Source organism: Pleurodeles waltl, chromosome 6 (genome assembly GCF_031143425.1).
Source record: "Pleurodeles waltl isolate 20211129_DDA chromosome 6, aPleWal1.hap1.20221129, whole genome shotgun sequence".
Lineage (NCBI taxonomy): Eukaryota > Metazoa > Chordata > Amphibia > Caudata > Salamandridae > Pleurodeles > Pleurodeles waltl.
The window spans coordinates 761989556-762016824 of record NC_090445.1 but is presented as its reverse complement, the minus strand read 5'-3'; the positions used below and the strand labels follow the sequence as shown (position 1 = coordinate 762016824).

Genomic DNA, 27269 nt, shown 5'->3' with positions numbered 1-27269 from the left:
CCGTGGCTGCGGGTTCTGCTTGACTTTCAGGTTAGCAGATTCAAATAAGGATTTATGGGTTTCCAGCCCAGTGTTATTTTCTCATGACGTTTATGCTTCATGGACCCCAGCCCTGCTTGTAGGACAGTGGCGGCTCATTTTCAAGGGCCTTGCGATGTGGATTTTGAATACTTGTGCAAGTAATTTGAAAAGCATTCCATCGTAACCTTTGAAATGCGCTCACCTTTGACTTTTTATTTTAGTGCTCACGAGATTGGGCTGTGGGATGTTGATGGGCGACGGTTCCCGAGCTAAATGAGAAGAGAGGGTCTTCAGTTTGAACGGTACGTGTAGGACCGTTCTGAAAGAGCCGAGGTTAAGCAGTCTGACAGGGAAGCCAGTCCAGGCGCTGCTTCACGCGCACACAACCCCGTGGCCCGCAGTCCATCCTTGAGCATGTCTACGTCACGTCCGCCTCTTGGCTGTTTCTCTATGCTCGAGAGAACTAGTCGATGCTGACCAGGGATACCTCGGTATATTGCTTCATCCTGGATTTGAAGGGATGGTGGGGAGTTGACAAGTCATTAAGAGAAGAGAACATCCTTGTTTGGTTCTGGATTTTAAGTTTTTGTATTATACACCGAAGGTCAATAAAAATGTTCATATGGCATGGTACGGATAGCTCTTTGGTTATCTAATAAGTTCAAGTGACATTAATATTTTGGGAACTGGGCTCTTATAAATTATCGCATTGGACCCCTGTCAAGAATATTTATGGCAGGAGGGTTGTTTTCTTATGGATGTGTGGTCAATTGCATGTACATTGTTTCAGCTGCTGGAGATGCATGGGAAGTCAGGTGGGGTTTTGTTACAGAGAGACTCGAGTAAGCCGATTGCACTTGGAGTACACAAGTGCGAAGAGAGCGAAGCAAAGGCCAAGAAAGAGGTAGCCATGGCGGGTAAGTAGTGAAACAAGCATTTTCAATGCAATAGATCTAACATTTGTTTGTGTTAGTGCTATTGGCGTTGTAAATGCTTGACTGGCCTTTTCTTGCCACATAAAATAGTCAACCCTGACACATAATTTGGTCCTCTCTGCCACATACTTCCAGTGGCCCTGGATATAACTAAAGCAGTAAAGTGGGTCCATACACAACAATGGGGTCGAGAGGTGTAGAGGTAGTGGGGTAGAGGGGTAGGGGTAGAGAGAGAGGGAGGGGTAGAGGGAGGGGTAGAGCTGTAGAGATTTAAAGGTGTAGAGGGAGAGAGGTAGAGGTAGCAAGAGAGGTACGGAGAGAGGCAGGCTCTGGCTGCAGGGCTGACAGAAGGTTTCGGGATGAAGTCTGACGAGGGAGGATGGCTGTTCTCACAGGGTGCCCTGGGCTGCTAAGCCTCGGCTGGACCTCAAATGGGACAGTTCGGGTAGCTTCCTTAGGAGGCTGTGGCTGCACCACCGGGTTCTCCCCCTGCAGCTTCAGCACGCTCAAGCCCCCCTTCCTAAACATTGGGGAAAGGTTTTTGGTGTTCTAAAAAAGCACAAGAAGCTATTTGAGTTATAAAGAGCAGAGAAGCAGTGCAAACACTCCCTACGTCAGCTGACTTACGGCTTCGTTTCTAGATGGATTACATGCTGCAGCTCCCACTGCTGGCCCATGCGCAGGACAGGACATGGATCTGCTTCCCGCGCAGCTCCAGGAGGGAGAAGGCAGCTTATGAAGCAAGTCTCTGTGCATGTACTTAAGTTACCACAAAGACATTTAGGGCAGCATTGTAGGCACAAATTCTATCCGCATTACGTTTTTTAGGCTTCCTACCAAAACAATTTGGCCAGAGGTTGTATGGAACCTGTTTGCATAGACCTTAATTGCCCCATGCTACTATAGTTCCCTGTCTGTTCCCTAAAATGTCCAACTCGTGGTAAGAATGGGAGATTCGACCATAAGACTAGGATGACGCCTTTTTTCATTGTAGTTCCCTTACTCCTTTGCCATAGGTTCTCTCTTATTATCAACTTGACTAGCACCTCAGCCGTTGGTTCAAAAAAACGAACTGCAGTTTTTTTCTTTCTTTCTAAGAATGGACATTTTGTAGATATTCACACACGGAAGAAGTAAAACAGTGTGTATTGTGCCAGGCATTCCAAGTCTTTTTAATAGCTTCCTAGAAGCAATGTCTATTCCGGCCAGTAGGTGGTGAGCCTTACCACAAATTGATAACAGAGGATTGCATACGCACAAGGTGTAACAGAAACACAATAACTTTAAGTAACTCTTTTGTAATTGCATTTATATAGCACTTACTACTCCTGACGAGACATAGAAGCGATTTACTTCGGTAATCAGTACAGAATATGCAACGCTATCATATAGTATTGGAATACTGGTTAAATCACTGCTTATCATCCATATGCCATTCTGTTTTTTCATACACTTAAGCACCAGCAGTGCAGTATTTTCTCACACATAGACTAGGTAAGCATCGCTGAGAGTGCATAGAATGAGCTCAGGGGTATTAGCAGTAAAAAATGTCTTGCATATAGCATTGATATCACACAAGCCTTGAATGTACAATCTGTTACACTGTGATGTAGAAGAGTTATGTGGCATGCAATGCAGCCCACCCGCCCGTGTCTCCCTGGTGGCTAAGAGAGGCACGGGGCGTGTGGCTATGGGTGGTTGAGGGGCAGTGTGCTTCATAATATATGACTGCCTACAGCTCCAAAACACAGAATGGAAGCTATGAACAGATCATACACATACTGCAAAGCGATCCAATACCCCAAATCGAGTTCACGCTGTATAAAACTTCATAGCGCCATGGCCTCCATGCGCAAAGGGGACAGACAAAAGTATTTTAAGCATTATGGGGTGAGTTTTTGTGCTTCGAATATTATAGTATGTTAACTGTAATGCTCAGAACAACCCCTAGAGGACACCCCAATAAAACTTACATTTGTAAGAAACATGGGCCTGTAACCATATAGTTAGCCCCTAGAAGGCATAACCACATGGAAAGAAAATTACCGAAAGTAATGCAGTGTAACCATTTATTTAGCCCCTAGAAGGTGTAGTGCATTACACATTTTCAGGGCTAGCAGGCCTACTGCAATGACATTGCAAACAAGGCCCTTAAAACACAAACTACTCCCAGCTGTAAAACAACGTCATGAGATGGCTTACAAAAGACACTGAATGGTAAGAGGGGTTATTATTTTGGGATCCCCACTAACCTAGTGTGAGGACCTAGAGATGATGTAGACAGAAAGAGCATGTTGTGGTGAATGTTTTGAAGGTGGTCCCTTTGTGCTAGGACCACCACAGGCTGAGTTATGGCTAAAATGTTTTGTAAAAGTAAAGCCTCACAAAGCATTATCGGGCGAGTTTCCCAAGTGCAGTGAATATTGTAGTATCTGCCCTCCTGCTGTGCCGGAAGAGACGCTTTGAGGATTTATCTGTTTTTACCATAAGGCATTTGCCAATTATACGGTTTTTTTAAAGCTATGGAGCGCCAAGGGGAGAGTCAAAAGAAACCAATGAGACAATCTCTCTAATACTGCACTTGGAGTTTGCGCTGTTTGCTCTGTGAGTGCCATGGAACGCGAAGTGAAGAGACAAAATACAATAATGCGACGAGCTCTCCAATACCGCTGATCGAGTTCACACTGTGAGCGCCACGGCTGCCTTGGAGTGCGAAAGGAAAAGACAAAAGAAAACAATGTGATGATCGCTCCAATACTGCTGATCGAGTTCGAGCTGTGAGCGCCATTGCTGTAATGGAGCACGAAGGAGAGAGACACAAGGAAAAAGTAGTTTGCCCATGCTGAAATATATCAGCAATCGTGCATTTATCCATGTAACATGGTCAGCCTGCAAGGCAGGAAACCACCCACAAGGCGGGACAAACGTAAAGTATTTACCAATGACATCAAGGTATTTTTGAAAGGTAAGCCCAAGAACTAATTAAAGTGATGGGTGTGAGGTGGGCGTGATTAAAGCTCACAGTACAGGTGACAACAGGTTGAAAAGCGCTTGCATTCTCTACCTAAAAAGAGCTAAAGCCAGCCTAAAAAGTACTCCAGATGTAAGGCAGGCACAGGAAGGGACATTCACCCCACATCACACAGTTGTAAATAGAAAGCTAGGATCTGAACTCATGACAGAGTTGAAATCAATAGTCATGCACCAAGATTACCCCTTACCGCAGAGTGACCTGAGCTTCAAATCATTTGAGACTGACAAAACAAAAGCCTCTCAACGTTCTCCCCATGTCCTTCGACATAAGCACCCATGCACTTACCACATATCGAATTATAATAATGTAATTTTGAAACTTACTGTACAAGTTAGCAACTAACCACGCACGGCCAAACACCAACACAACATCAGACACTATAAAAAGATAGTTTTTCATGCTCGAGTGATAGCCTTCCTAAATCGGCACAAAAAGACCCAAATCGAGAATGCTGCATGATGCTTTTTCAGTGATGAGTAGCGCTTCACAAATGAGAATAAGATCAAGATAAATCAGCGAGCATGTGAAATATCTTCATGGATAGCGATACGTTTAGCAGTCTTTGGAAGAGGAGATCGACTCTGCTATTCACAATGTTTCGACGTTACCCATTTAACTGTTAAAATATACCCTTTGATTTCGAAGGACATATGAGGTTATAGAGCTTTTGCCTAGGTGAGAGACCTATATATGGCATTTATTGGTCATCCCTGCTAATGAACCTTGACCCAAGGAGTTATACCGGCGACGTTGTACTGTGTACAACTAATACCAGCAGGCAAGTGGTATCGAGAGTTTTACCCTTTTTAATATCCACAATATTTGATTATGTCCGATAATATATCCCTTTCCTCTAGTCCAAGAAGATGTTTTGTCCGTCACACTGTTGTACTGTTGTAGGTGGAGTAGAGATCCCTGCACGCGGCACCATTTAAACGAGGCACAATGCGAGCATTTTATCCAGTGAGCAATAAAAAGTATGCCATATTTTTTGACTGAGCGTTTCTTTTGTGAACCAGCGTATTCACACAGGACTCCCCTTCTGGCTGCTAAAAGCCCGTCTGTGCGTTGTAAGATGGCGCGAAGCGGGCTCCGCCGCAGCTCATACATAGCGCAGGTGGTCGAGCTGGTGCCACACAGATCAGAAGTCAAAGCACTGTGAATCGCTCTTTGAAATGGCAGTCACACAGACAAGGCTGGTCTTATCTCTGCCTACAAGAAAGAGTTGTGGACATCCACTGTGAACTTAGGAGAACAAAGGGAAGAATCTGGATGCGCAGGCATCTTCAGAAAACCACAGGACTTCTGACATGGCTGTCTGCAGCTCTGGAAGCTAAAGAACAGCATTACGTTGCACCGCCATTACATGAGCCCTCTGACACGCAAGCGCTTCTTACCCCTTAAGGATTGTAGCCATTACACACTGGCATCTTGTGTACTAAAGAGAGTTCATTGAAGACATCACACTTTATAAATGTGCCATCTTTGCAGAGCTGTGTGCTTATTTTCACCCTGTATTTTCATTTTGAAAGCTGTTGTTATAATTCTTTTGGCAGGTTTTGTGATATAGGTTGCCGATGTTTTTATATCCTCTTTATTGGCGTTTTTGTGAAAAAGCAAACCAATGGGTCATCTTAACATATAACATTTGAAAAGTATCAGTACCAATTAGTTCAAGTAACAAAGGTGGGTATAGATGCCATACTCCTGCCCAGTCTGTAGTTCTGACCGCCTGTGAGGTGGTCCCAGAGGGCCCACAGCGTGCCAGCAAGTATTGGTACTCACCGTTCTGTGTTCCAATACTAAGTATTGAAACATATATTATTATGGTAGGATTCGTCCCACACTCCGTTCCATCCTTTGGTCAGTGTTGAGTTTCCTTGTTAACATGCCATGGCCCAAAAATTGTTCCCGCAGGCGTTGCATTTTCAAATTCACATATTGGTTATGGTGGCATAAATTCCGGTGTGTACTACAGATCTCATATGTGCCTTCCTCAATCTGACATCTCCCACTTTGCCATTTGATCTTATCTGCCTTATGATGGGTTCTCCCACAAGTGGCAACTCACCCAACTCTTAACTCGCTCTCTCAGTCGTAGGTGGCTCAATATTCATCCATCATATTGCTATTCTGCATTTAGCTTTTAGTCTAAATGGACGTATAGCCAATAAATAGGTACTCGGTTCACTCCTTATTGCTAACTCTGTGTTAACTGTGTATCTGTTTGCAATCCCTTCGCACTACATTTGGAACTGGGATGCAGCTATGCCATTTGTAGCAAGTACTTGCAATTCAGTAGGTCTCGCCTTTGGGATCTATTGACTTTGCAGTGCAGCATCTGCAAGATGCCATACACATGTCCAAAAGTAAAAACAATATATATAATAAATAAATAAAGAGACACAATGACATACCTGCTCTATTTTGTAGGCACGCACATGTGTGATTGTGTGTTTGCATTCATGCGTCTTTACACATGCTTGCCTACAAAATGACACAGATGCTATTTTTTTGATTTAGTGATCTCAGGTGCATCAGTAAGTAAAAAAAAAATAGTAGCACAAAAGTGCATTTTTTTAAACATGATGGGCTGTCACCAACATGCTTCCTGCCTCCATCCCCTCCTAAATAAAGACAGACATAGAGGTGGAGTAACCAATGCGGAATGGGCATGGTGGAGGAAAACGGCGCACAAGAGCAACAGGGGCAGGGAGAGAAGCGCATGAGTGAGAGAGCTACAAAGAGCACAGGGTAGGCAGAGAGTTTGGTGGGGGAGAAGCACATGAGCGAACTTGCAGCAAAGTCCTTTAAGTTCTTGGTAAGCTTAGAACAGGCCTTTTGCAGTCAGGTAGCTTATTTTGTCTGGTATTTTCGACCTAACAATGTTCCCTTGGTCATTTTCATTTCGAGAACCTATCTGATTTAGTAGAGTCAAATTTGTTTAATATAGAAAGTATGGCATTGTAAGTTATAACTTACTGAGTTTTATTAGTAATGAGCTGCTAGTGTTAATGGTTTTAATAAATGTGTAGAAGCTGTGTAATATTTTTTTAAGGAATGCAAGAGGAATGATCGTGCAGACTACTGGCCCATATCTTTACCGAATGTGGCTTGGAATATTTTTGGTAGATTGTTTCTGAATGGAATCCCACGCTGGATGCATAGTTAATGTGTACTGGTCAGTTGACAGCAGGGTTTAGGCTTCATGTAATGTAAATATATGTATTTATTAGGGGAGTACGTTTACATTTAGCCTTCATTGATTTGAAGTCAACATTCAGTTATCTGAAACTTTCCTACTTCGGAAGTGGTTGACAAGAAAGGCATGACTACTGATAAAATTCATGTGTTACTTGGAATTAATTTATAAGAGAACTCTGATGAAAGCCTTCACTGGCAGGCTCATTGTAAGAAAATAGTCTGTGATTGTCCAAACGCTGGTCAGTCTATTTTTGATAGTGTTATTTGTAAATGATTGAATATTAATTGTACAAACGGATATGCATAGACTTTTAAATGGGGGTTGAGATATTGTATTAAAAAAGTCTCATCATAAATGAAGCAACAACCACAGCAATGATTCTGAGAGGTAAAATGAAGCTCAAACAAACAGATGAACGTAATGGCCCACCTTGAACAAACAACAGAATTCGACTAGGTCGCCCCTCTTCTGACTTTGTTCTATCAAACAGGAAAATCTGTAATAGCCCCTAAACTGGATCCTGAAGAAATCAAGAGGTTTAAAACCAGACATCGCTGTACCTCTTTGAAGGTGGTCAAAGAGGTATATGATATATGGTAATTCGGTTCTTCCTGACTCACAATCAGGCCCATAAGTGAGCACCATTTGTTCTTACTCTTTCCTATCCAGCATCTCTACTGAGCTCACAAAATCAACCAATCAATCAAATAATTTTCCTACAGTGCACTACTCACCCATTAGGATCTCAAGGTGCTGTGGGGGAGGGAGGGGTTGCTGGTTACTGCTTAAAAAGCCATGTTTTAAGGTGCTTTCTGAAGGTTAGGAGGTCCTGGGTCTTGCGTAGGTTGGTGGGGAGGGAGTTCCAGGTCTTGGCGGCGAGGTGGAAGAAGGAACTGCCGCCAGAGGTGGTGCGTTGGATGCGGGGGACTGTAGCGAGGGCGAGGTTGGCAGAGCAGAGCTGTCGAGTTGGTATGTGGAAGTTTACTCGTTCGTTGAGGTAGGCCGGTCCAGTGTCGTAGAGGGCTTTGCGAGCGTGGACGAGGACTTTGAAGATGATCCTTTTGTTGATGGGCAGCCAGTGTAGGGATCGGAGGTGGGTGGATATGTGTTTGTGGCGAGGGAGGTTGAGGATGAGACGTGTGGCTGCGTTTTGAATTTGCTGGAGTTTTCTTTGAAGCTTGGCTGTGGTCCCTGCGTAGAGGGCGTTGCCGTAGTCCAGTCTGCTGCTGATGAGGGCGTGGGTGACCGTTCTTCTTGTTTCTAAAGGATTCCATTTGAAAGTCTTGCGTAGCATGCGAAGGGTGTTGAAGCAGGAGGATGATGTGGCGTTGATTTGCTGGGTCATGGAAAGAGATGAGCCTAGAATGATGCCAAGGTTGCGTGCGTGGGCGGTGGGTGTGGTCCGAGGGTGGTGGGCCACCAGGAGTCGTTCTATGCGGTCTTGTTGGGACCGAAGGTGATGACTTCTGTGAGACAAAAAGCCTCACAACACCTCGAAGGACCAAACCTTGACTGCTTGGGTAGCACACCCATGTTAAGGGTTCACAGTTCTTTCTAAAAGGTCACTGTGTATGATCGTGCCCTGGGTGTTAGCAGGACCGTCTATGAGAATGTAGTATCTAAAGCAAACTGAAGAACGGACGTTTGTAAAGCTGTGGAAAGCTTTGCAGTCTTTCCCAGCGAACGCATTCATATAAGCTACAATGAATTATATGCTGTGCATATTAAGGTTATTAGCTAGTGTTATTGGTTTAGTATGCATTTTTAAATAAATGTATATTGAAGCTCCGTCCGTTACTTGCAGCTGCTTGTTATTGTATCGGAATCAAACAAGGATTTTCATTTCTGCAATTCAGCAAAATATCGAACCTTATCAAATATGGCACTTATTCACATTTCGTTGGAATCTGACAAGACGCGTAAGGAACATTTTTCAAAAAGTCGAGAACCACCCTACAGTAATAATGGAAGATAATGAGTGAGTTGGTAATATTTATTGAGTGGTTGAGTCTAGCTAGCAACAGGCTGTATGGCAGGAGGGGGTAATTCAGTAGTGGAATTGTTGTAGCACGCGGGGTGGGGGGCCCAGAAGAGTAGGGGGAGTGGGAATTCTTAGGGAGGAATCTGGGTACTTGCTGTCACAATGTAATTAAACGTTGTTTTAAGAGATACTGTATATAACTTACATTTTTTATTTTTTGCTTTCTGAATGGGAAAGTGTGCTCTGAAGAGAAGTGATGTAGTGAACATGGGAGTGTGGAAGGGTGTGGGGACGGGTGGGTTTGGGAACGGGAAGCCTGCAGTTCTCCTCCACATCCCTGTACTTGGTGAAGATATTCGCCCTAGATATGTCAGCAAATCACATTCATAAAAATAGCTCTCCTAGCACAGACTTGCGCCTGCTGGCACTTCCTTTCCACTGGTACGACGCCCCCCTTATTTAATTATTGTTTTCCTTTCCGTAATTTTGAATGAGGCTGCGATGCAGTGGCTCTTTGGTTGTCATTTCTTTTCTTTCCCGAGACACAGAAAGGCCTAATGAAAGGCGCATTTTTTTAAAAGTCTGCTGTCTCCAGAACCCAAGGACCCCACCACATGCCCCCACCGTAAGCAAAGAACCTCATGACCCCGCAGGAACCAAGCTCCCCCTCCCCTTCCTCCTGACGAGCAGGAGCTGAACAGTGATGACTGTAAACGAAGACACTCTTGTTTTCAGCTCTGGCGTTAACTAAGACCTTTTGTTTTTTAATAAGGATATAGATGTTACATATATTTATACTTACTTGCAGGGGCCATCAGTCAGCCCTCTTGGTCCATTGGTCTGCTCCAGGGTCATTCACATGTTGCTTCCGCCCACCACAGCACACAGGAAGTGGCACACCGTTTGCCCATTGGGGCAGTTTATCATCCTGCCTGTGAGTGATGGCATTCTGCTCTTGCACAAAGTGCCAGTCTGCACAGTAAGCCTCCTCCCCTGCCAGGGCCCACAGGTGCAATGTGTTTCTGCATCAAAAATAAAAATAGATTTTGTCCTTTAGACAATGTTTCTTGTAACGAAAAACATTCCCAGAGTATTTAAGCATTGGCAAAGACAAAAGGCCCAGTGGTTTTTATAGGTCATGCTGTTTTGGGCGATTTTATACATTTTAAGTCACTGTAAATCTGGAAACTTTACATCACTAAATAGTTATGTGAGACTGCGTGGCATTGTTGAGAAATATATCCTGCTGATTGCATCTTCATGGGCTCTTGTTCTTTGCACTTCTCAGCACATTGTGTACTGGGGGTCGCCTTCTTTTACCCTTTATTTAGGAATAAAAGGCAAAAGATATATATTTATTTTTTTTCTTTTGACAGAGCTAACTATTGCCCTATACACCTACGGAGGTATGCTCCCCATAAAGTGTCCGTTGGTGATCGTGTATTGTTTAGAAACATTAAACATTAAAGCAGCTTTGGGGAATGTCACCAAGCTTTCTAAATGTCTACTAAAGTACGGACCCACCTTCATGTGCTGCTTTTAACACACTAAAAGCTGAATATAACACCCTTCGGGTGCAGTTGTCACCTTGCATTTCTTTACTTCATTTCCTGTCCATACTCCACTTGACATTTGTGGTAATAGATTGATGTGCAGGTCGATGAGTGTGTTGTTTTCTGGGTTCTCAGAGCCAAAAGCAAGAGGGGGGGCCCATTAGGGGTCACCCCAGAATTTAAGTATGACCACTAGTTCCACTGTTATGATATCCACTCCAGCATGTTCAAAGTGAATGTGATCCCTGAAGAGGTGGGAGAGATATAGATTTGTATCATGCATGTCTTCATGGGCGAGCAGTGCAACACCTCAAGCTCCTCAGTCCTGAGATCCTCTTGGCATTGCTTGCTTGGTGAGCCCCGTCTCATGCTTTGAAAGGCATCTTGCTTATTGTGATCAGAAGTGTTAGTCTACACCCTCATGGAAGTGACCTGGTCCATGAGATGATCTCAGTTCACATTGATATACTTAATCAATGTTTGACTAGCTGTGCTCCCCTAAGGCATGTTATGTTGTTGGGCAGTTTACAGAGCACCACCTGCAGCCCAAGTACATCCGCACATCCAGCTGGGCTAAGAGTTCAGATGCTGGTTCACATGAGACTGGGTGATACTGTTTCTAATTATTCATACAGTTAATAATAATCCCTATCATTTTTGTATGGAACACAAATTCATAACTCAAAAAATCACAACTTTGCGAAAACTTTGAATATTTTGCAAAAGCACCTACTCTCTAGTTTAAAGTAAGACTCCCCTCCCCCCACCTTAACTGTCCTTATAGGTGCCAAGTTGTAGGTCTTTGAAAGTGTCTTCTTATGTAGCCTTGTTCCAAAACCTGCAATCTAGAAATACAAGTTGCCCTATTAATAGACAATCGGACACATTCTTTACCAGTTAATTCATAATGTTATCATATTGTTGTGGTTTATAACCCAGAACAGGCAGCGTTTTTGAGTACCTCATTACTCTTATAAGAGAGAAGACAGTTTTCTTGTTTTGCTGACTAACAATTAGCAACAAACGTGACAATGAAAACATAATGGTCAAAAACAGGTCACGGATAACAGTTTGTGTAAGGAACATATTTAGTCTTAAAATCGAGCAACCAAAAGAGGTGTTTCCTTAAAAAGCTATTATTTTACTATGAGAAGTCCTTGATTAGGCCATTTATTCAGCGAGCATCATCCAGTTTAAATCTCCTGGATACATTTTCTGTACTGATATTGATTACTTACTGTTCAGAATATTCTGTAGTTCTATAATTTCTGTCTACTGTGTTGTCAGTGTGATCTGCATGCTTTTTGATGTTGTTTAATGTGAATCTGAATTACAGGGGGAAAAAACACTAATATCCTAGAATGTTAAATAAAAAAACAAATAATCATTGTACTTTACTCTTAATAGCAGCTACATTTAAATCTATTTTAAATTAACGTTTGGTTGTTCTTCCAAGCAGAAGCCCATGTCCAGCTCCAGTTTCTAGAGAAACCACAAATAAATCATCAAGTGAATAACATTTTTTGTGAACTGATTCATTTCGCACCCCAAAGAGACCAAATTGACTATGCTTTTTATAGGTCTCTCAGCCTCTTGAATCTGTACCGATAGAATGAGTGCCACAATACTTTGACAAGATTCATTTGCATGAATGACTCACTTCGTACTTTAAAGAGAATACTTTTCCCAGTTCACACCAGCAAGATGCACTAAGCCAGTACTCACTACTATTTTTCTGGACTTGAGAATGGAGCTAGATGTCAAACACTCTAGGAACCGTGAATTTAGGTCTGTCTGCATTAGGTGTGGGTATAACTTGTTGTAGCATTATTATGTGAAATCACAACACAATTACATAAGATTACATGGAATTACACATGGAGCGTAACCCAGCCTTTAGCAGTAGCAGCTGCTCGCTAACTTTGTTGTTCCTGTACTCCTGCGGTGTGATTTGTGTGCCAAATTACTCGGAATTATGCAAAGAGGTGTACATTTCGCTAATTTAATGTCAAAAGGTAATGTGAATTTAACAAAATTACTGAAATTAGTCCGACACATTTAAAATTTTGGCCAGGCCAGGTCAGTAGCTTTCAGTGTTACTGAGCATGACATTTTCATTACTAGACTTTCAGAGAAAGGCATACAGTGATACATGTCCAATCGGGTCAGATTATTTCTACATAAATCTCAAGTAGTAGCTACGAACCCTCTTCCAGTTCACACCTTATACTTCCATATTCTTTCACATTTGTGTCTGCATGTGGTCAGCATTGTCACTATTCATTAGTAGGACTTTCTGGCACCTTTGGCTGTGATAGTGTGTACTTACGGTTTTTAACTTAGCTAAATGTAGTAGGGTGGTGGTCATTATATTTGTAACTCCCTCATTTAAAAGCAATGCCTTCTTAACCACATCATCTGGTAATAGCAATATATAATTGAATAAATAGAAGTTTCTTTAAAATTAATGTCCTCCCCTGGAAGAAGGCTGGTAAGGATTCTGCCAAGGGAGTGTCCCATTCTTTTAAAGCCAAATGTCCTGGGCCTTTCACATACTTTGGTCCCACGAGTTTGAAACTTGAATGTTACATAGATGTACATTTGTTTTTGGAACCACACATTTTGTGTGTGGGTGCTTTCATCTCTCTGAACAATCATTAGGATGTTAACTTCTCACCAAGCAGTTCAAGTGTTGAAGACAATGGCATCACTAGAAGTTACTATGACCATAACATACCCTTAGGTCTCTCCAAGAATACCTTTAAAATGGCATTGACTACCAAGTCACGGCACTTGAAAGCTACTAAAAAACACAAGCAGTGTATATTCAGCACTATAATTCCTTACAGTCTACCCATAAATCGGGAGCCTACCACCTCATGCATCAGAAATTACAAATCACTGCATACAAGATCGCTATGGTCCACTTGATTTAGGCAGGTTGTGATGCAAAAGATAATAAAAGGTGGGGCAAGTTGGCCGAGAGTTCTTTCTGCATGCCATTAGAATCCGGAACTACCTCTGCTTCAAATGAGGCTGATCAATAAAAAAAAACAAAAAAAAACTGATATTTGTTCCTTTGGCAGTAACTGAACACTAACACACAGCTGAACAAGTGGTTGTGTACTAATTGGTCTAGTGCCTTGATACTGTTTGTTCGTATTTTATGCTTCAACACGCTTTAAAATAACATTCAGAAAAGCCGAGCACAATAGAGCATAACATTTGTATCCTGCTTTGTATGTGTGCGAGAGTGCAGTCTGAAACTGGCACTTTCCCACATATACTAGATTTGAGGCACACATTGTGCTAATTATTTCATGCAAACCGTCAGTGCTACCTTGTCCTTCTTTGACTTCTAAACAGCAGCTCCAATGGGCCGGGTTCTGTCACAAGAAGGATGAATGGAAACACGTCCACAAGTTCTGCCCACAAGTACTGCAGCCTAAAGATCCTCATATTTACTTTTGCAAAACTTTCTTAGCAGCTGTCTTAAGTTCGGGCACATTTTATTCATGTTCTTCCATCAACTTAACAATAAGCTAATTGTTGATTTCGTGTATTCACGGCACAACCTCTCAAATAAGTAAATACTGGCTCAAAAGTACCACTGAAGATACCTTTTGAGGTGCAGGCCTATGTATGTCCGTCGTGGTTCGTTCACTTGGCTGGATTTTGTGCCACTTTAGTTGGATTGCCGTGGTACTTTAGCACTTCTGAGAGGGTGGTTGTGAGTTGTTTTTTTGTCAAAGCCCTTCCCAGGTGAGCCCATTACAGCCTCAGAAGGCTTTTCTGGGGCCAGGCTCTGCCGTTATGGTTCGTCTTTATCTGTACAATTGCACAGTCCTGGTTTCGGCAAAGTAAGAAGAAAGCAAGATCGCCACAGTACAAGGTGCACTACAGATCCGTCAAAGGCATTCTCTTTGAAACACAACTTATAACATAATATGTGTTACATAGAACATAAATGTAACCTCTGGTGGGATATTAACATTCCTGTTATTTTCAGGAAATTCTGCTGTCTTTTTCAGAACAAACCTACTTAGAGTATTTGATGAGATTCCACAACCAAACCTCACAACATTCTATTCCTGAACTCAATAACAATTAATAGGGTAAAAACATTTGCAACTTTATATATTAGTGGAAGGAAAATTAAGTGTTGAATTATTTTCGGTGTCTCCCAGGCACCATTAAAGAAGGTAGCAGGGCATCAGTGTTACACCAAGTTCAGCCTGTCTCTTAACCTTTCTGTGGAAGTTAGTTGTAGTTAGGTTGATGTTCATAATAGTTGGATGATGGCTCTTCAGCTAGAAGTTGTGTTGGGTGGTGGTTGTACAGTCATAAGCAGGTTGAACTGGATGTACTGGAAATCATTAATAATTAGTGATGTATCCAAATGCTCAAATACACAAGGCAAACATCGATCTTTCAAAAAGAATCAATGTTTTTGTTGTGACACTGGACAAAAAAGACGGAGGTTCCTAGAGGGAAAGTCAAGTGTCGTTTCTCTCTGTGAGCTTTTCATTCACGTAGTTACTGGAGGAAAGTGAATGATCCAAGTATGGCTTGGTATATTTACGCTGTAAGTTTACTCGCAGCAGGGAAAGCTGCAAGAGAAGTCTATGGGTGTTTGATATAGGGTTGCCCAGTTTTTGTTAAAAACGGGCAAGTGTGAGGCCTTTCACCTGCTGACACCGTTAAACGAACCACACAACAGAGGAGGCAATGAGATTAGCAAACCATTAGCAGGCAGATGATATGAAAAGGTTGTGCTTGCCATGCTTTATTTTTGCATAGGTGCTGTGAGTGTTGATGGGGCAGTGCTTTCTTGTGTCTGATGAAAATGGTTTGCTAATTCTTTGGATAGTGAAATTAACGATTGTTTTGGAAAATGGATAATTAGCTGGAACGTTGTGAGCTAATAATGGTTGTATCTAATTATGACAATCACAGCTTTATTAGGCATAAGGAGTGGCTCAACAGTTTGAAGTTGGGGAGAACCGGAAGGCACTGTGTTAGATCAGTTGAAAATAGTTGGTCAGATGATCGATTATCAGCTGGAATGGATGCTGGTGGAAATTCTTGTCATCTGGAATAAGTAGCTTTGAATAGTGATGAGTTACATGGAGAAAAATGTTGATAGTGATGGATCTGTTGAAAAATGAGGTGTTGGGCGCAGGGAATCTGCTTCAAAAGGGCATGGTTGCTTGTTTGGAGATCTTTTAGAAAGGCTTGTATTTGTTTGAGTTGCATCATCTGCAATGTCTTGTGTTGGACAAGGGTGGTTAACTGAAAATTATTGCTTTAGACAATGCCCTCTCACCTGGGAAACGTTGTTTGGTTGTTGACTGTCCACAATTAACTTAGAGAGATGTTTATCAGCTAAAATAAATTAGTGTTCCACAATGGAAGGTTAGATAGGAATCGTGGTTGGGGAGATACAGTGGTACTCATGGGGTTAGTTAGAACTGTGTTTGTTGGTGGCAGGCCGTTTGCTTTTAGTGGTCGAATGAATTTGCATGCTGCAAAGAAATGAAGGAGATTGTTTGCCAGTGTGTGCTTGTTGGCAGAAATGGATGGAATGCATTGTGGTTAGAGGACTGTCATGGCAGAGCAGCGTCCTTTTGGAATATTTATTTCAAGGAGAAGTATGTGTGGTCTTTGGTAAACAGCCAAACCTCATTCCATAGCAGTGTCTAAGCCCTTTTTAATCAAATCAGAAATATACACAAACCAGACATTTGCACCTTACAAATAAATGTAACAATACCAAGACAAATATTTATGTCTGGATCATGAATAGGAGCAAACAATGGTTTATTTTATGACCTTCACAAATGAGAAAAATATTACAAATATGAAACATCGATCCCCCGTGATAGCTTTGGAAAGGATTGTGCTGATTTAATATTATGGCAGTATATTCTTTGGAACATTGAACGTTCAATTTGGGTTTGCTTATTCTGTAGTTATTTACTATTTTAAGTGTTTTAGGGTCATATCTGCCGACACATAGCTGCTTGCTAGCTCAGGAACAAGAACTACTGATTGTTATATGTAGTGGACGATTTCCAGAACTGTTAGTCTGTTATCTTATAAGCACTTCTCTAGAAGCAAAAGGGAGGTTGTGAACCCAGAGTCACTCAACTTTTAGCCAATGCTTTGACTGTCCACCGCATAGAATGAGATAAATCACAGTACCAAATCTATTAAGTAGATGGATGTGTTGACTCGCTGGACTCGACTAGGTAAATATTGCAGCTAAAGGATACAATAGGACTGTGGAACAGAATCTAACGGTTGGCTGAGCTTTTTCTCTAGCATTTCTGAGAACAAGATCGCTCCACTGTGCAATTGAAGTAGGTAAGGAAGGAAAATGCTCCCTAGAGCTTATTTTATGCAGACATTTTTCTGGACCTTACATCAGTGAGCTGAAACATTAGGGGGCGCACCACGTTTGCACACTTTTCTGGTGATATCACTATGGTTCTTGTATTGTAAACATCATGTACACCATCCAGCCTTCGTTTCCTCCACACGCTAGATTTAGGATGGTATTAGTTTGGAATATTTGCCTCATTTTCCTTTCACGAAGCAGAACAATTTGCCCTCTGTTGTTTGACTGTCCAAATTATTCCTGATATCCAGTGAGCACACTCTGCCTTATGCCTGCTGCTGCTTAACATAATGGTATGAAACCACGATAGGAGTGTGATTTAAAATTTAGGAGTTGAAGAGACACATGCCGTTCAATTCCCTTCTACTGATGCCTCCAGTTGCTGGCCAAGATTAATTTTACCAGTGCAAAATCAAGCAATTTTCCAACAGTCTACAGAGTTCTGTGCGTGTAACTTTAATTAACGCCTGCAGAGGCATGTAAAGTACTTAACATGATACCAAAATGTTGACCTGATTAGGCTCAACAGTGCAAATGTGCACAGCCTGTGCACCGTGGGACTGTTGAGCCTAATCAAGCCAACATTTTGGTATCAATTATTTGCATGGTTTGGGCAGAGCACGCATGGTTGCAGGAAGCCAGATAGTGCTGCCTTAGACCATGCTACAAAATGGTCAAAACTTTTGGAAAACAGTGTGTGCATTCTATCACTTACCTTATCAAGTACTTACTATACACATATTATCAATGCCTCAATTTTCTATATATGTAATCACTTTAGATGGTATACTGTACTTGATTTTACCAAATGTCAAAGTGGGTCCAAAGACCCGTTTGAGGGCAACATAATGTGTCATTGGACAGCCCCTTATAGATTCCCTCCATAAATCACCCTTCAGTTTCTTTATTATGGTTCAGAATTCTGCTACTAATCAACTCTGTTGCACTTCTATTCCATGCCATTTATCATACAGTGGTCCCCCTTTCATTGCCTTGTCCACAAAATAAATATCCTGGAAACATTTGTGTTGTTTGCATTGCACTTTCTGAAATCCCCAAAAAACAGTATTGAGTCAGTGGTCACTTAGCATGTAAATTTATAACCAGCCTTGTGGGTAACTGTTGTGCATGCCACTGGTCTTCGGCAAAGTTGAGGGACATCTGGCCCTGCTGCTTCTGATCATTTTCAGCAGCAATAAAGAGAACACCACATTGCAAAATCCCGCTATACTTAAGGCAACTTGTTTTGCTCACTGACTGGCTCCCTCGAAATGAATACATCCTCCTCCAGAGCTGATACCTTGGGGTTAAATCGGGAGAAGAGAGATCAATAAAAAACTAAAATACACATTGAAGCTAATTTTGGAACTGATCCCGTTGGTACGATTTTTCCCCTCCAGTAGCAAATGGATGTGTTTGCTTTTTCCTTGAAAGAGTGCGTTTTTCCCTTTGTTCCACATTTCCAAGGCCACTTTTACAGGGAGCAATGGGTGTATCCTTTATATGGCGCTGTTCCTGAGATAGTGGGAGACAATTTGAACTGGACATCTGCACATCCCTTTACTCTGCACCCTTCCCGCCACTGGAGGTTTCTTGAGCCATTTTATTTGGATTTCCAGTCTTTACCCTAGAGATGAAGCTCCATTTATCCTTGCACTTTGTGAGATTTGCCAACCTAGACTTCTCTTCAAATGTCTAATTGCAGCACATTAATTTCCTAGCTCCTGAATTTAATTTAATCTAATCAAAAGTTTACAGTATTCTTTATAAAGGTTTGTAGAGAACAAGAGGACAATGCTTGTGTTTTGGGGGCTGCAACAATGACAGCTCTAGTTTCAGCTCCCCTTATTGGTTAATGCCAGCATTAAAACTTTGAGCCCTGATGGGTAAGTTAATGAATAAATAGTTTTGCATGATGTTGGTCTTACCTATGCAAAGGAAGAACTCTTTGACCAGTTCAGAACTTTCTTCGATATAGGGCTGGTCTTCATCAAAACATGCCTTTTTTTTTCTTTTTTTTTTAGAAGACGTGTTTCAAAACATGCCTTTTTTAAAGATGGGCGTTTTGATTATGGTTCTTCTTAATACAAAGGTCAGGTAACATTACTTCCTGCTTTTAATGTTTCACAAAAAGTCTAGCTGTCTCCAATGGTAGTCAAATTTTCAGCATGATAAAATCATCAGCCAGTGAGGTTGTCTGTGTCTTGCCACACATTGTGTTGCGCGGCCTTGAGCTTTAGTGACAAACACCCAGTGGTGTTGACTGTATCTTCACCAAACAGGAAGGTCAATTATTGAGTGGGTCTAGAAAAGAACAAATATTCAAAGTGCAGACTTCTCTTCATGCCAGTATTTTCCTCAGGTATTCAACATTCATCGCGTTAGTATGGAATGAGCCAATGAAGCTATCTAGGGAAGCAGACAAGAAGATTCACCTCCAGTGTACTTAAAGACAGAGACTTGGCACACGTGTATCTCTGCAGAGTGCAATTCCATTGATGTGTCTGCTTGGCTTGAATCTTCACAAGGTACCAGGGTAGGCTGGAAGGCTCTGTTCTTGCACAGAGCACCAAAGTGATTGTTGTTGGCCTCACATTTGGTGAGAGGTCTGATCCAGTCAATACCAGACAAACAGGGTCAGAATGGGAACCAGAAGTACTTTAGCAAACATTGTCAGACCAGCTAAGTTCCTTTCTTCCAACACCCTCTGTCTCTCTGTTTCATTCATCTACTCTTTCTCTTCCTCCTCTTTTCTCTTTCTCTTCATTCTCTCTGATCCCTTCACCTCCACTTTACTTCATTCCTCTCTTTCATATCCTATATCTCATTTTATGTCCTCTAACTCTTTCTCTCTTGCTCTCTGATATGTCCCCGCTGTGCTTGCTGCAATAAACCCCGGGAGCTGGAGAGATTGACAGAGGTGCCAGAAGCAGCCAATGACTCAAAAAAAACAGCCTCCAAGGGGGAATTGTCAGGAGTGATAAATGGACAGTCCAGTCCTGTAGACAAAATCCTTACTCGTTTAACCCTGGGACAGCGAAAGCAAAGTTACAAATATTTTAAACCACTAAGTAGTATTTGAGCCTCCTCTTGTTATCAAATGATGGGTGTTTACCAGTACCTTTGCCAGGCGTGATGGCTCTGGCTCTTCAAACAGGAGAAACGGGTCATTTCTGAGGTAACTTTTTTCATGAAGAATTCTGAAACATTTACTTTTTGTCCATGGAAGGAAGTTGGGATTTGGGGGGAGGGAAGTGCCCCTACTTCACTTACATCTGTGATGAAAGGGCACGTTGCAAGTATGGTCTTGAGTTTACAGCTTTTATTATCTGCACATGTTGGTTGACAAAGGTTCATGGATCTCATAAGATATTTGTATTACATTCAAATCTCCCACTACCAGTTACTGTACAGATGTCACCTCCCATCTGATTTTGCTACTCCACGAATTTTAAGTGATTTGACAATCGTTGTTTGTTTTACATTTTTAAAGCGGGTGCTTTACTGCTGTGGCTGTCTTGTGTATGCATGCTCTTGGTTGCGTTAAGGTGGGGGTGATGCTGTCATAAACACCATGTCAATAAAGACACACAAGCAGAAGGTGCACATACATGACGACTGATGAAGACAGATCAGGTGTAAAAAAAGGTTCATATTTTAATTAACACTGAAAAAGTTCAAACAATTATTGGTGATACTGTATGGATCTCCAATTTAGGACCTTCTTAACCTCTCCACAAAATGGAAGAGGTGGAAGGGCAGTGGTAAATCTGCAGATAGGTTGAGGATCTACCAGAAAGAATGTTCAAGAAAGTAAGTAACCTATTTGTCTGCTGGTTACTTCTAGCTGTTCACCTTTGAACAGTTACCAAAAGCAGTGCCACTCAAAGCTGGAGGGTATGTGTAGTGCTTTCAAATGAGGATGAGGATGTCCTGCAGAACCTAGTTGGCAAAGTGCCCTTACCACTGGAGTTGACTGTCAAAGCAGGATTGTTTTGTGAACATATGCCCTTATTCCCATGTCACAGCCTGGCAGATGTCGAAGATGTAATCTCAATGAGGAAGACAGTTTTCAAGGTTAAGAGACACAGTGAGCAACTATGCACAGGCTCAAAGAGTGACAGTGAGCAACTATGCACAGGCTCAAAGAGTATAAACCTAAGACATGGTAATACCAGGTTAAGATCCCACCTGGGAAAAGTGTCAAATGTTTAATGAATGCATTACAACTGGTGATTTAAACAAGGACTGCTGGTCAGGGAGATAAAAGACATAAAGGACTGACAAATATATTTTACGATTACCAGTAGAAGGCTTTGCCTGGGCCAACAAAGAACATACAACAGAACGTCTGACAGCATAGTGTATCCACCAGAAAGTGTTAACAAAGTAACTCGGTCACCATGTGTCTGGCGCATTTGAAGAATACCTCTGTATGTAGGTTGATGTTGAGTAAATGTCTATGCGTAGGCTAATGACATAAAGATAAATTTGACAGTACAAAGAAGCATTAACACAGCACAGGGATAATGCAGTACATGCCTAACTGGTATTGACGAATCTTGCATGATCTGCTCGACTCACAACTGCCCATTCTGCGATATGTCACATTCTCACAGTGACATGATGCGGAGTAGTAAGAAGCTGCATTCAACTAGTTTTGTCTGGAGTGTTGTGGTTAGCTCCTAACAAAATATGGCTGCCTTTCCCTGTCATTCAAAGGGGTTTGGCTTCTTTCTCCCTTTTAGTCGGATCTGTTTCAGGCCCCGCTCTGAGGAGCAGAGGGATTCTCGACCACAACGAATAGAGCTAGTGACTCTCCAAGGCAGACATGTATTTTGAGTTGCATAATGTGTTTTCGTAAAACCAATTTCAACCACTCTGGAAAACCCGGTTGGTCTGGACCGAAGGCCGCTTCCCTTCATGCACAGAGATAATCTGGGCAGTTAAACTATTAAAGGCTCTGCATTAAGACACAACCTCTGAAGCCCGCTGCTCTCACTAATGATAAAGAGCAAAAGAAAAATCCCTCTTCATCACAAAGTGTATTCCAGCTGCGGATATAATAGATTTCAACGTTTACCGATAGAATCTGTGGCAGGCCCATGCTCCCTTCACTTTGCCTCACGCAGTCTTGGGTTCCAAGAACGCCAATGGGCATGATGGCTTTGCAGTTGTGTGTTTGTTGGTTGAGAAAGGTACGCTCGCTTTGCTGCCTGTTAAATGTGAAGGGATTACTATTACAAACCAATGTGTATGTTACGTAGTAGAAAGCATGTAATCTTTTCGGGCATCATTAAACTGGGAGAACATTGCTGCATCTCGAGGGGGGTGGGGTGCGGCCCTTTTTTTCTTGCTATCTTTAAACCTTAAAAATGTGAGACTGGGACCATGATCACATGGGTGGTAACTTTTTGTCTTGGACGTGATAATATTTCACATTGCATGTAACGTAGAATCATTGTTTTCTTAGATTTTTAAGTACTTATTAGGGCCATAACCTTCAAGCTTCTTATGTTTTCTCCACTTGGACTTGTAGGACTTCTTTCCCGTCACCGGTGTCCAGAGCTGTAACAAAGGCATCTGAAGCAGCTGCTGCGCAGGGGACCCCCAACCTTTCAAAGGCCCCAAACCCTTCAGAGGGGCCCCACTCCACCTAAGGCCTATGAAAATCTGTGAGATATTGGAGACTCAGGGGACCCTCCTTACATTCTGCAGGGGGGCTCCTTCGTTTTACCTTACGCCACTGACTGTGTTGTTGTATGGACGGTCATTCCCCCAGTACAATACCTCCTGTGCCACCCTTCTTTTAACTGCTGCTTCTCAACCTTCTCTTGCCTTCTCTGCGGCCTGCTCCTCCTGTTGTTACAATGTAGGGCCTGTTTTGTGTTTTCACCTGGAAGTAATTCTTTGGTACTTACTGTGTGAAAAAGAACGCATCACCTTCCAGCATGTAAGAGTTGAAACATTTTTCGTTTTTTAAAACGTGTTTAAATTACTGCTTTTTCCCTGCAGGAGGAAACCCAGTGCTTAATTTGAGCTGGTGGTTTCTGAGTGGCAGGCACTGTCATTTAATTGTCAACACGGTCACTTATGACAGTCTGCCACATGGTGCCGCTGTCTATCTAATTTATAGATAAGCACAACAGTTGTGTATTTCTTCAGTGTAAATTAAAATGACTAATGCCAGCTGCCCAAGTCATTCTTATATCTTTGGGGGACTAGAATGGTCTGAATTGTCACATTTGCAGAAGTGGGATGGCTAGTGGTTGTATTGTTACTGTCATTGGCAGTGCTGGCACAGGCAATGGCTAGAGCGAGGTGCATTGGCAAGGGCCCTGGCACTTAGGAAACCTCAGTGTAAATGTTCCCTCTGACTGTACACTTCTGTTCCTTTTTCCAACCAGATTTTAGGCTCGTCTTCCTTAACTTGAGCTCCCGCTCCGAAAAAAAAAAAAAAAAAAACTCGAGTACATTTATGTAATTAGATACACTATAAGTTTTGAGTAAATGGTATTTGAAGTTACATTTTCCTGACAGCTGAGGTAATAGAATGTGACCTTGCCAGCTGCATGTTTCTGTACATCAAACATGCCCATCTGGTGGTATGTACCACAAAAGAGTGCTGTATTTGTCAGCCAGACCTTGAAAGACAAGGTATGGTATAGAAGCAGTGCAGACAGCAGTGGGAGATGTGTGCCTTGGATACACCTATTTAAGATCGAGTCGCTTGCAAGATATCCGGTGTATGCCAGCATCCACCACAGAATAGACACTGGCAGCAGAGAGGGCCTACCTGTCCCAAGTGGCCTCCTCATTCAGCACCTTCTGCGTCTCAGTAGACGCTACTCTATCTTTCCTCTTAAGCTACCTCTCCATGTTTGTGTCTTTTTTAAGGACGTGTTAAGACACACTCACACTGTCTTGCGTTGAACACAGAACCCCTTTAGCAATACCATTCTCTGCAAAAAGTCTCCTTGCATAAACAACCAAAGATGGTTGCGCTCCACGTGTAAAACCTTTCCACTCTAAAAAATGAAGCCAGGCCTGTTGAGTTTGTCAGTGCTTGCTCGCTGCATGTCCGCACTGACACAGTCCTAAAGAATGCACTTTTTGCCAGATATTGTGCCTCAGTGACTAGGATTGAACGTGTGCTTGTGTCACAACACACGAAGGATAGTCTTAAAGATGCAAAACTAGTTACCAACAAAAGTTTTTTACTTTGTGTTTTTTTCCCCATTTTCACTTTGGCAGTGCGCCTTTTAATCCTCTTGCACGCCGTAAGGTGAGCCCCCTGACATGTACCTGCACGAGCCTCTCCAAGGATGCTTGCAGCCTCCACTGTGCAGGGAAAGAAGCCAGCTGGTCCGGGTTTGAAACAGAATTGTGTGTGTACATGCCTTGGCCCAGACAGCATTTACCGATCCGTTATTGTTTTCTGACACAGGCGAAACATATGGATCTCTGACATCTGCTCCAGGCAAGGAATGATCCCTGTCAGTTCTTGCAGCCATCAGGGACACCAGATAGCACAACTTCTACAAACTTTTCAGTTCAGCTTATTCATAGAAAATTCCTGCTTCTGTTGTTCTTCAGCGAGATTAACTTGAAGCAGAATGAACAACCAGCCCCATGACAGTTGATCTGTCGAGTTGAGTTTGCATGCAGCGCTGGAGCCGAACAAGCGAGCACTGTTGGCTGCAAGAAAAAGAGTCCAGCCTAAAAATGGCGAAGGCGCATGGGCTTGGCGTAGCTCAATCCATCTAACCAGCTAACAGATGTTGCAGGGAAATGCTTCCCAAAATAAAGCGATAGCTTGACTCCCAAAGAGTGCTGGTGATGTTCATTAAAAATGCCTATATTACATATCTGTAGTAAAACCGTTTGGCGTCGACGTGCTGCAATATATATAAAAAGAGGAATAAAATGTTTGAAACATGTAATAAAATTGGTATAAAGGTCACAATTAAAAGGGAAAATATAAGAAAAATACACATTCAAAGCGAGAAAAAGTGGAGCAAAAGATTAAGTAAATAGAGAGGACAAAGCTCGTTGTAAATAAATGCAGTAGAAGATTAGTCATAAATTATACAAAGAGGAGAAAAGTATTTGCTGGAGCTGCCAGAATGAAAGGAGTCCGGAAACCAAGGGAAGGGGCTATCCATATGAGAATAAGACAATGCTGTGGTAGATTTGTTGCATTTTTTAACTGGGCAGGGACTGTCTAACGTTGGTATGACTGTTTGTGATAACAGGCCCTCCAGGGATGCAAATGTTGTCACTCTAACAGGCAAGCTAGCTGTCCCAGTATAATGCATCAAATATGAGGATGGTGTAACACAAAAGTAATGTTGTGATCAAGTCTGCAGGCCCTTATGTTTAGATACACTGATGGACTGGCAAGTGATTTATGTGGGTGGAGATGAGATTGAGGGAGACTAGCTAGAAGGGCAGAACAGTATCACCAAAAAATGTGTCTTGGGAGAACCATAGTGTTGAGGACTGGGTGGCATTATCTGTTAAGTTGCCTTCTTGATTGCTCCGGGAAAGGGCAACTTCTGACAATGGCCACACTCTCACAGTGCACAGAATAGTATACATGGAAGATGTTGTGTCCCAGTTAGGAGAAAAAACTAACGCAGACGTAAAAACATCCTTGGCAATCTTGTAGCTTTTTTATTGAAGCTGGAGATTAGTAGTGCTTAAGTCAGCCAGGTACCAGACTGAGTTCAGGCAGGAGAAAAGAGCCAAGTAGAATCCAGGCATGAAACTCCAGGAGAAGGCCAACACATCTAAAAACCAAACTCAGTAACCAAAATAGAATCAAGGGACAAATAACGCAATGGAAAATGGAGGAAGAAATGCAATGCAACGCATATAGCTCATGGAATTGCTTCCTTATATATGGTGTTAACAAGAACTGACATGACAGGAAGGAGCTGTCTCCTCTTGTATAGGCAATCTCTTCAAACATTCTGTGGCCAACCCACCATTTTGAAGGGGGCAGGTTATACAGCTTGACCACTCTCCTCACTGAAAATCAGGTCATTTCCCTGTTACAAAGAAGCCTGACCTTGATATCTTTTGACCAACTTTGAATTTTCTCAGTTCTGTCACAGCTATCCAGGACAACTCCAAAATGTCCAGCACAACTCCATCATGCTCATTGAACACCTGCCTGGCAGCTGTGAGTTAGGAGACACCGGGGAGTTCAGAAGGTATGGCCATTTATCAATGCACCGAGTACAGTGTTTCATAACAAACTGATTGTCAGCAAGCCCCACATTCCTTCCTCTGGTAGGTTCTTGGCACATTTACAACAAATAACAAGGACAATGAGACAGAAAGCAGGGTTGGAGATACATTATGATATTTTTTTTAGTTTCTAAATCTGGAATGTGCAGGGACCTAAATGATTTAGATAGTGTGGACATACATAAAAGAAAGCATATTGCAGCACACTCTAAATGTCATTGTGTCACAGAAATAGCATAGACAAGAGCAGGCCCAACGAAGAAGGTTAGTGAAGATGACACTGCCTTCTTATCACTTGTATCTTCTGTATCCCTTGGTGCACCTCTCATTTGACCTACCACGTCCCATTGCTACTTGAAGCCATAATCCTGTCCCCTTTACACATTTTCCATTTCGTTTGCTTCCTCTGGGTCCAGTGATATAAGAATAACATCATAGTTTGATCACTTTAAAGTTTTGTAGGGAGGGAAACCTAAGAATTTGAATGCCTTCAAATGCATATGATGAGTGGAGGCCTCCTGGCGTTTTTCTGTTGATAAGTGGGCTTCCAAATTATACAGCTGATAATTCTGGAAGGCCATTGCACTTTTTAATTGTTTCGATTTCTTGTCCGATGCAAAAGAGGGTGCGACCATGCAGTAATATATCATGGAAGTCGATCACCTTTGGTGTGCTGTACTATAAGCATGGAGGTGAGATGGTTATTTAATTCAGTTGGTGAATATGGCTGGAAAGAGTGGGCTTGATGGATTTTGAGTGGCTGGAGTCCCAGATGAAGATGAGAGGTTGATGCTACATAGAGGTGTAAATGCCATTGTTCACTGATTGTGTAAAATATACTTAGCAGAGTGTATGAACTCTCCCAGGTAGTGTTTATTTTGAACT

At 42.2% G+C, this 27269-nt stretch overlaps 1 protein-coding gene across 8 annotated transcripts in view; it reads left to right on the top strand.

Annotated features, from left to right (window-relative positions):
- Positions 1-27269, top strand: part of VTI1A (vesicle transport through interaction with t-SNAREs 1A) — a 1055694-nt gene that overhangs the window by 666022 nt on the left and 362403 nt on the right. Inside the window, exon 9 of one of the 8 annotated variants that reach the window (XM_069239379.1) lies at positions 22669-22804. The exons of the other annotated variants lie outside the window; for them this stretch is intronic. Within the exon in view, the coding sequence (XP_069095480.1) occupies positions 22669-22789 (121 nt within the window). The 3' untranslated portion in view covers positions 22790-22804. Of the gene's footprint in view, positions 1-22668; positions 22805-27269 lie in introns of those variants that run through there. 8 annotated transcript variants of the gene reach the window in all.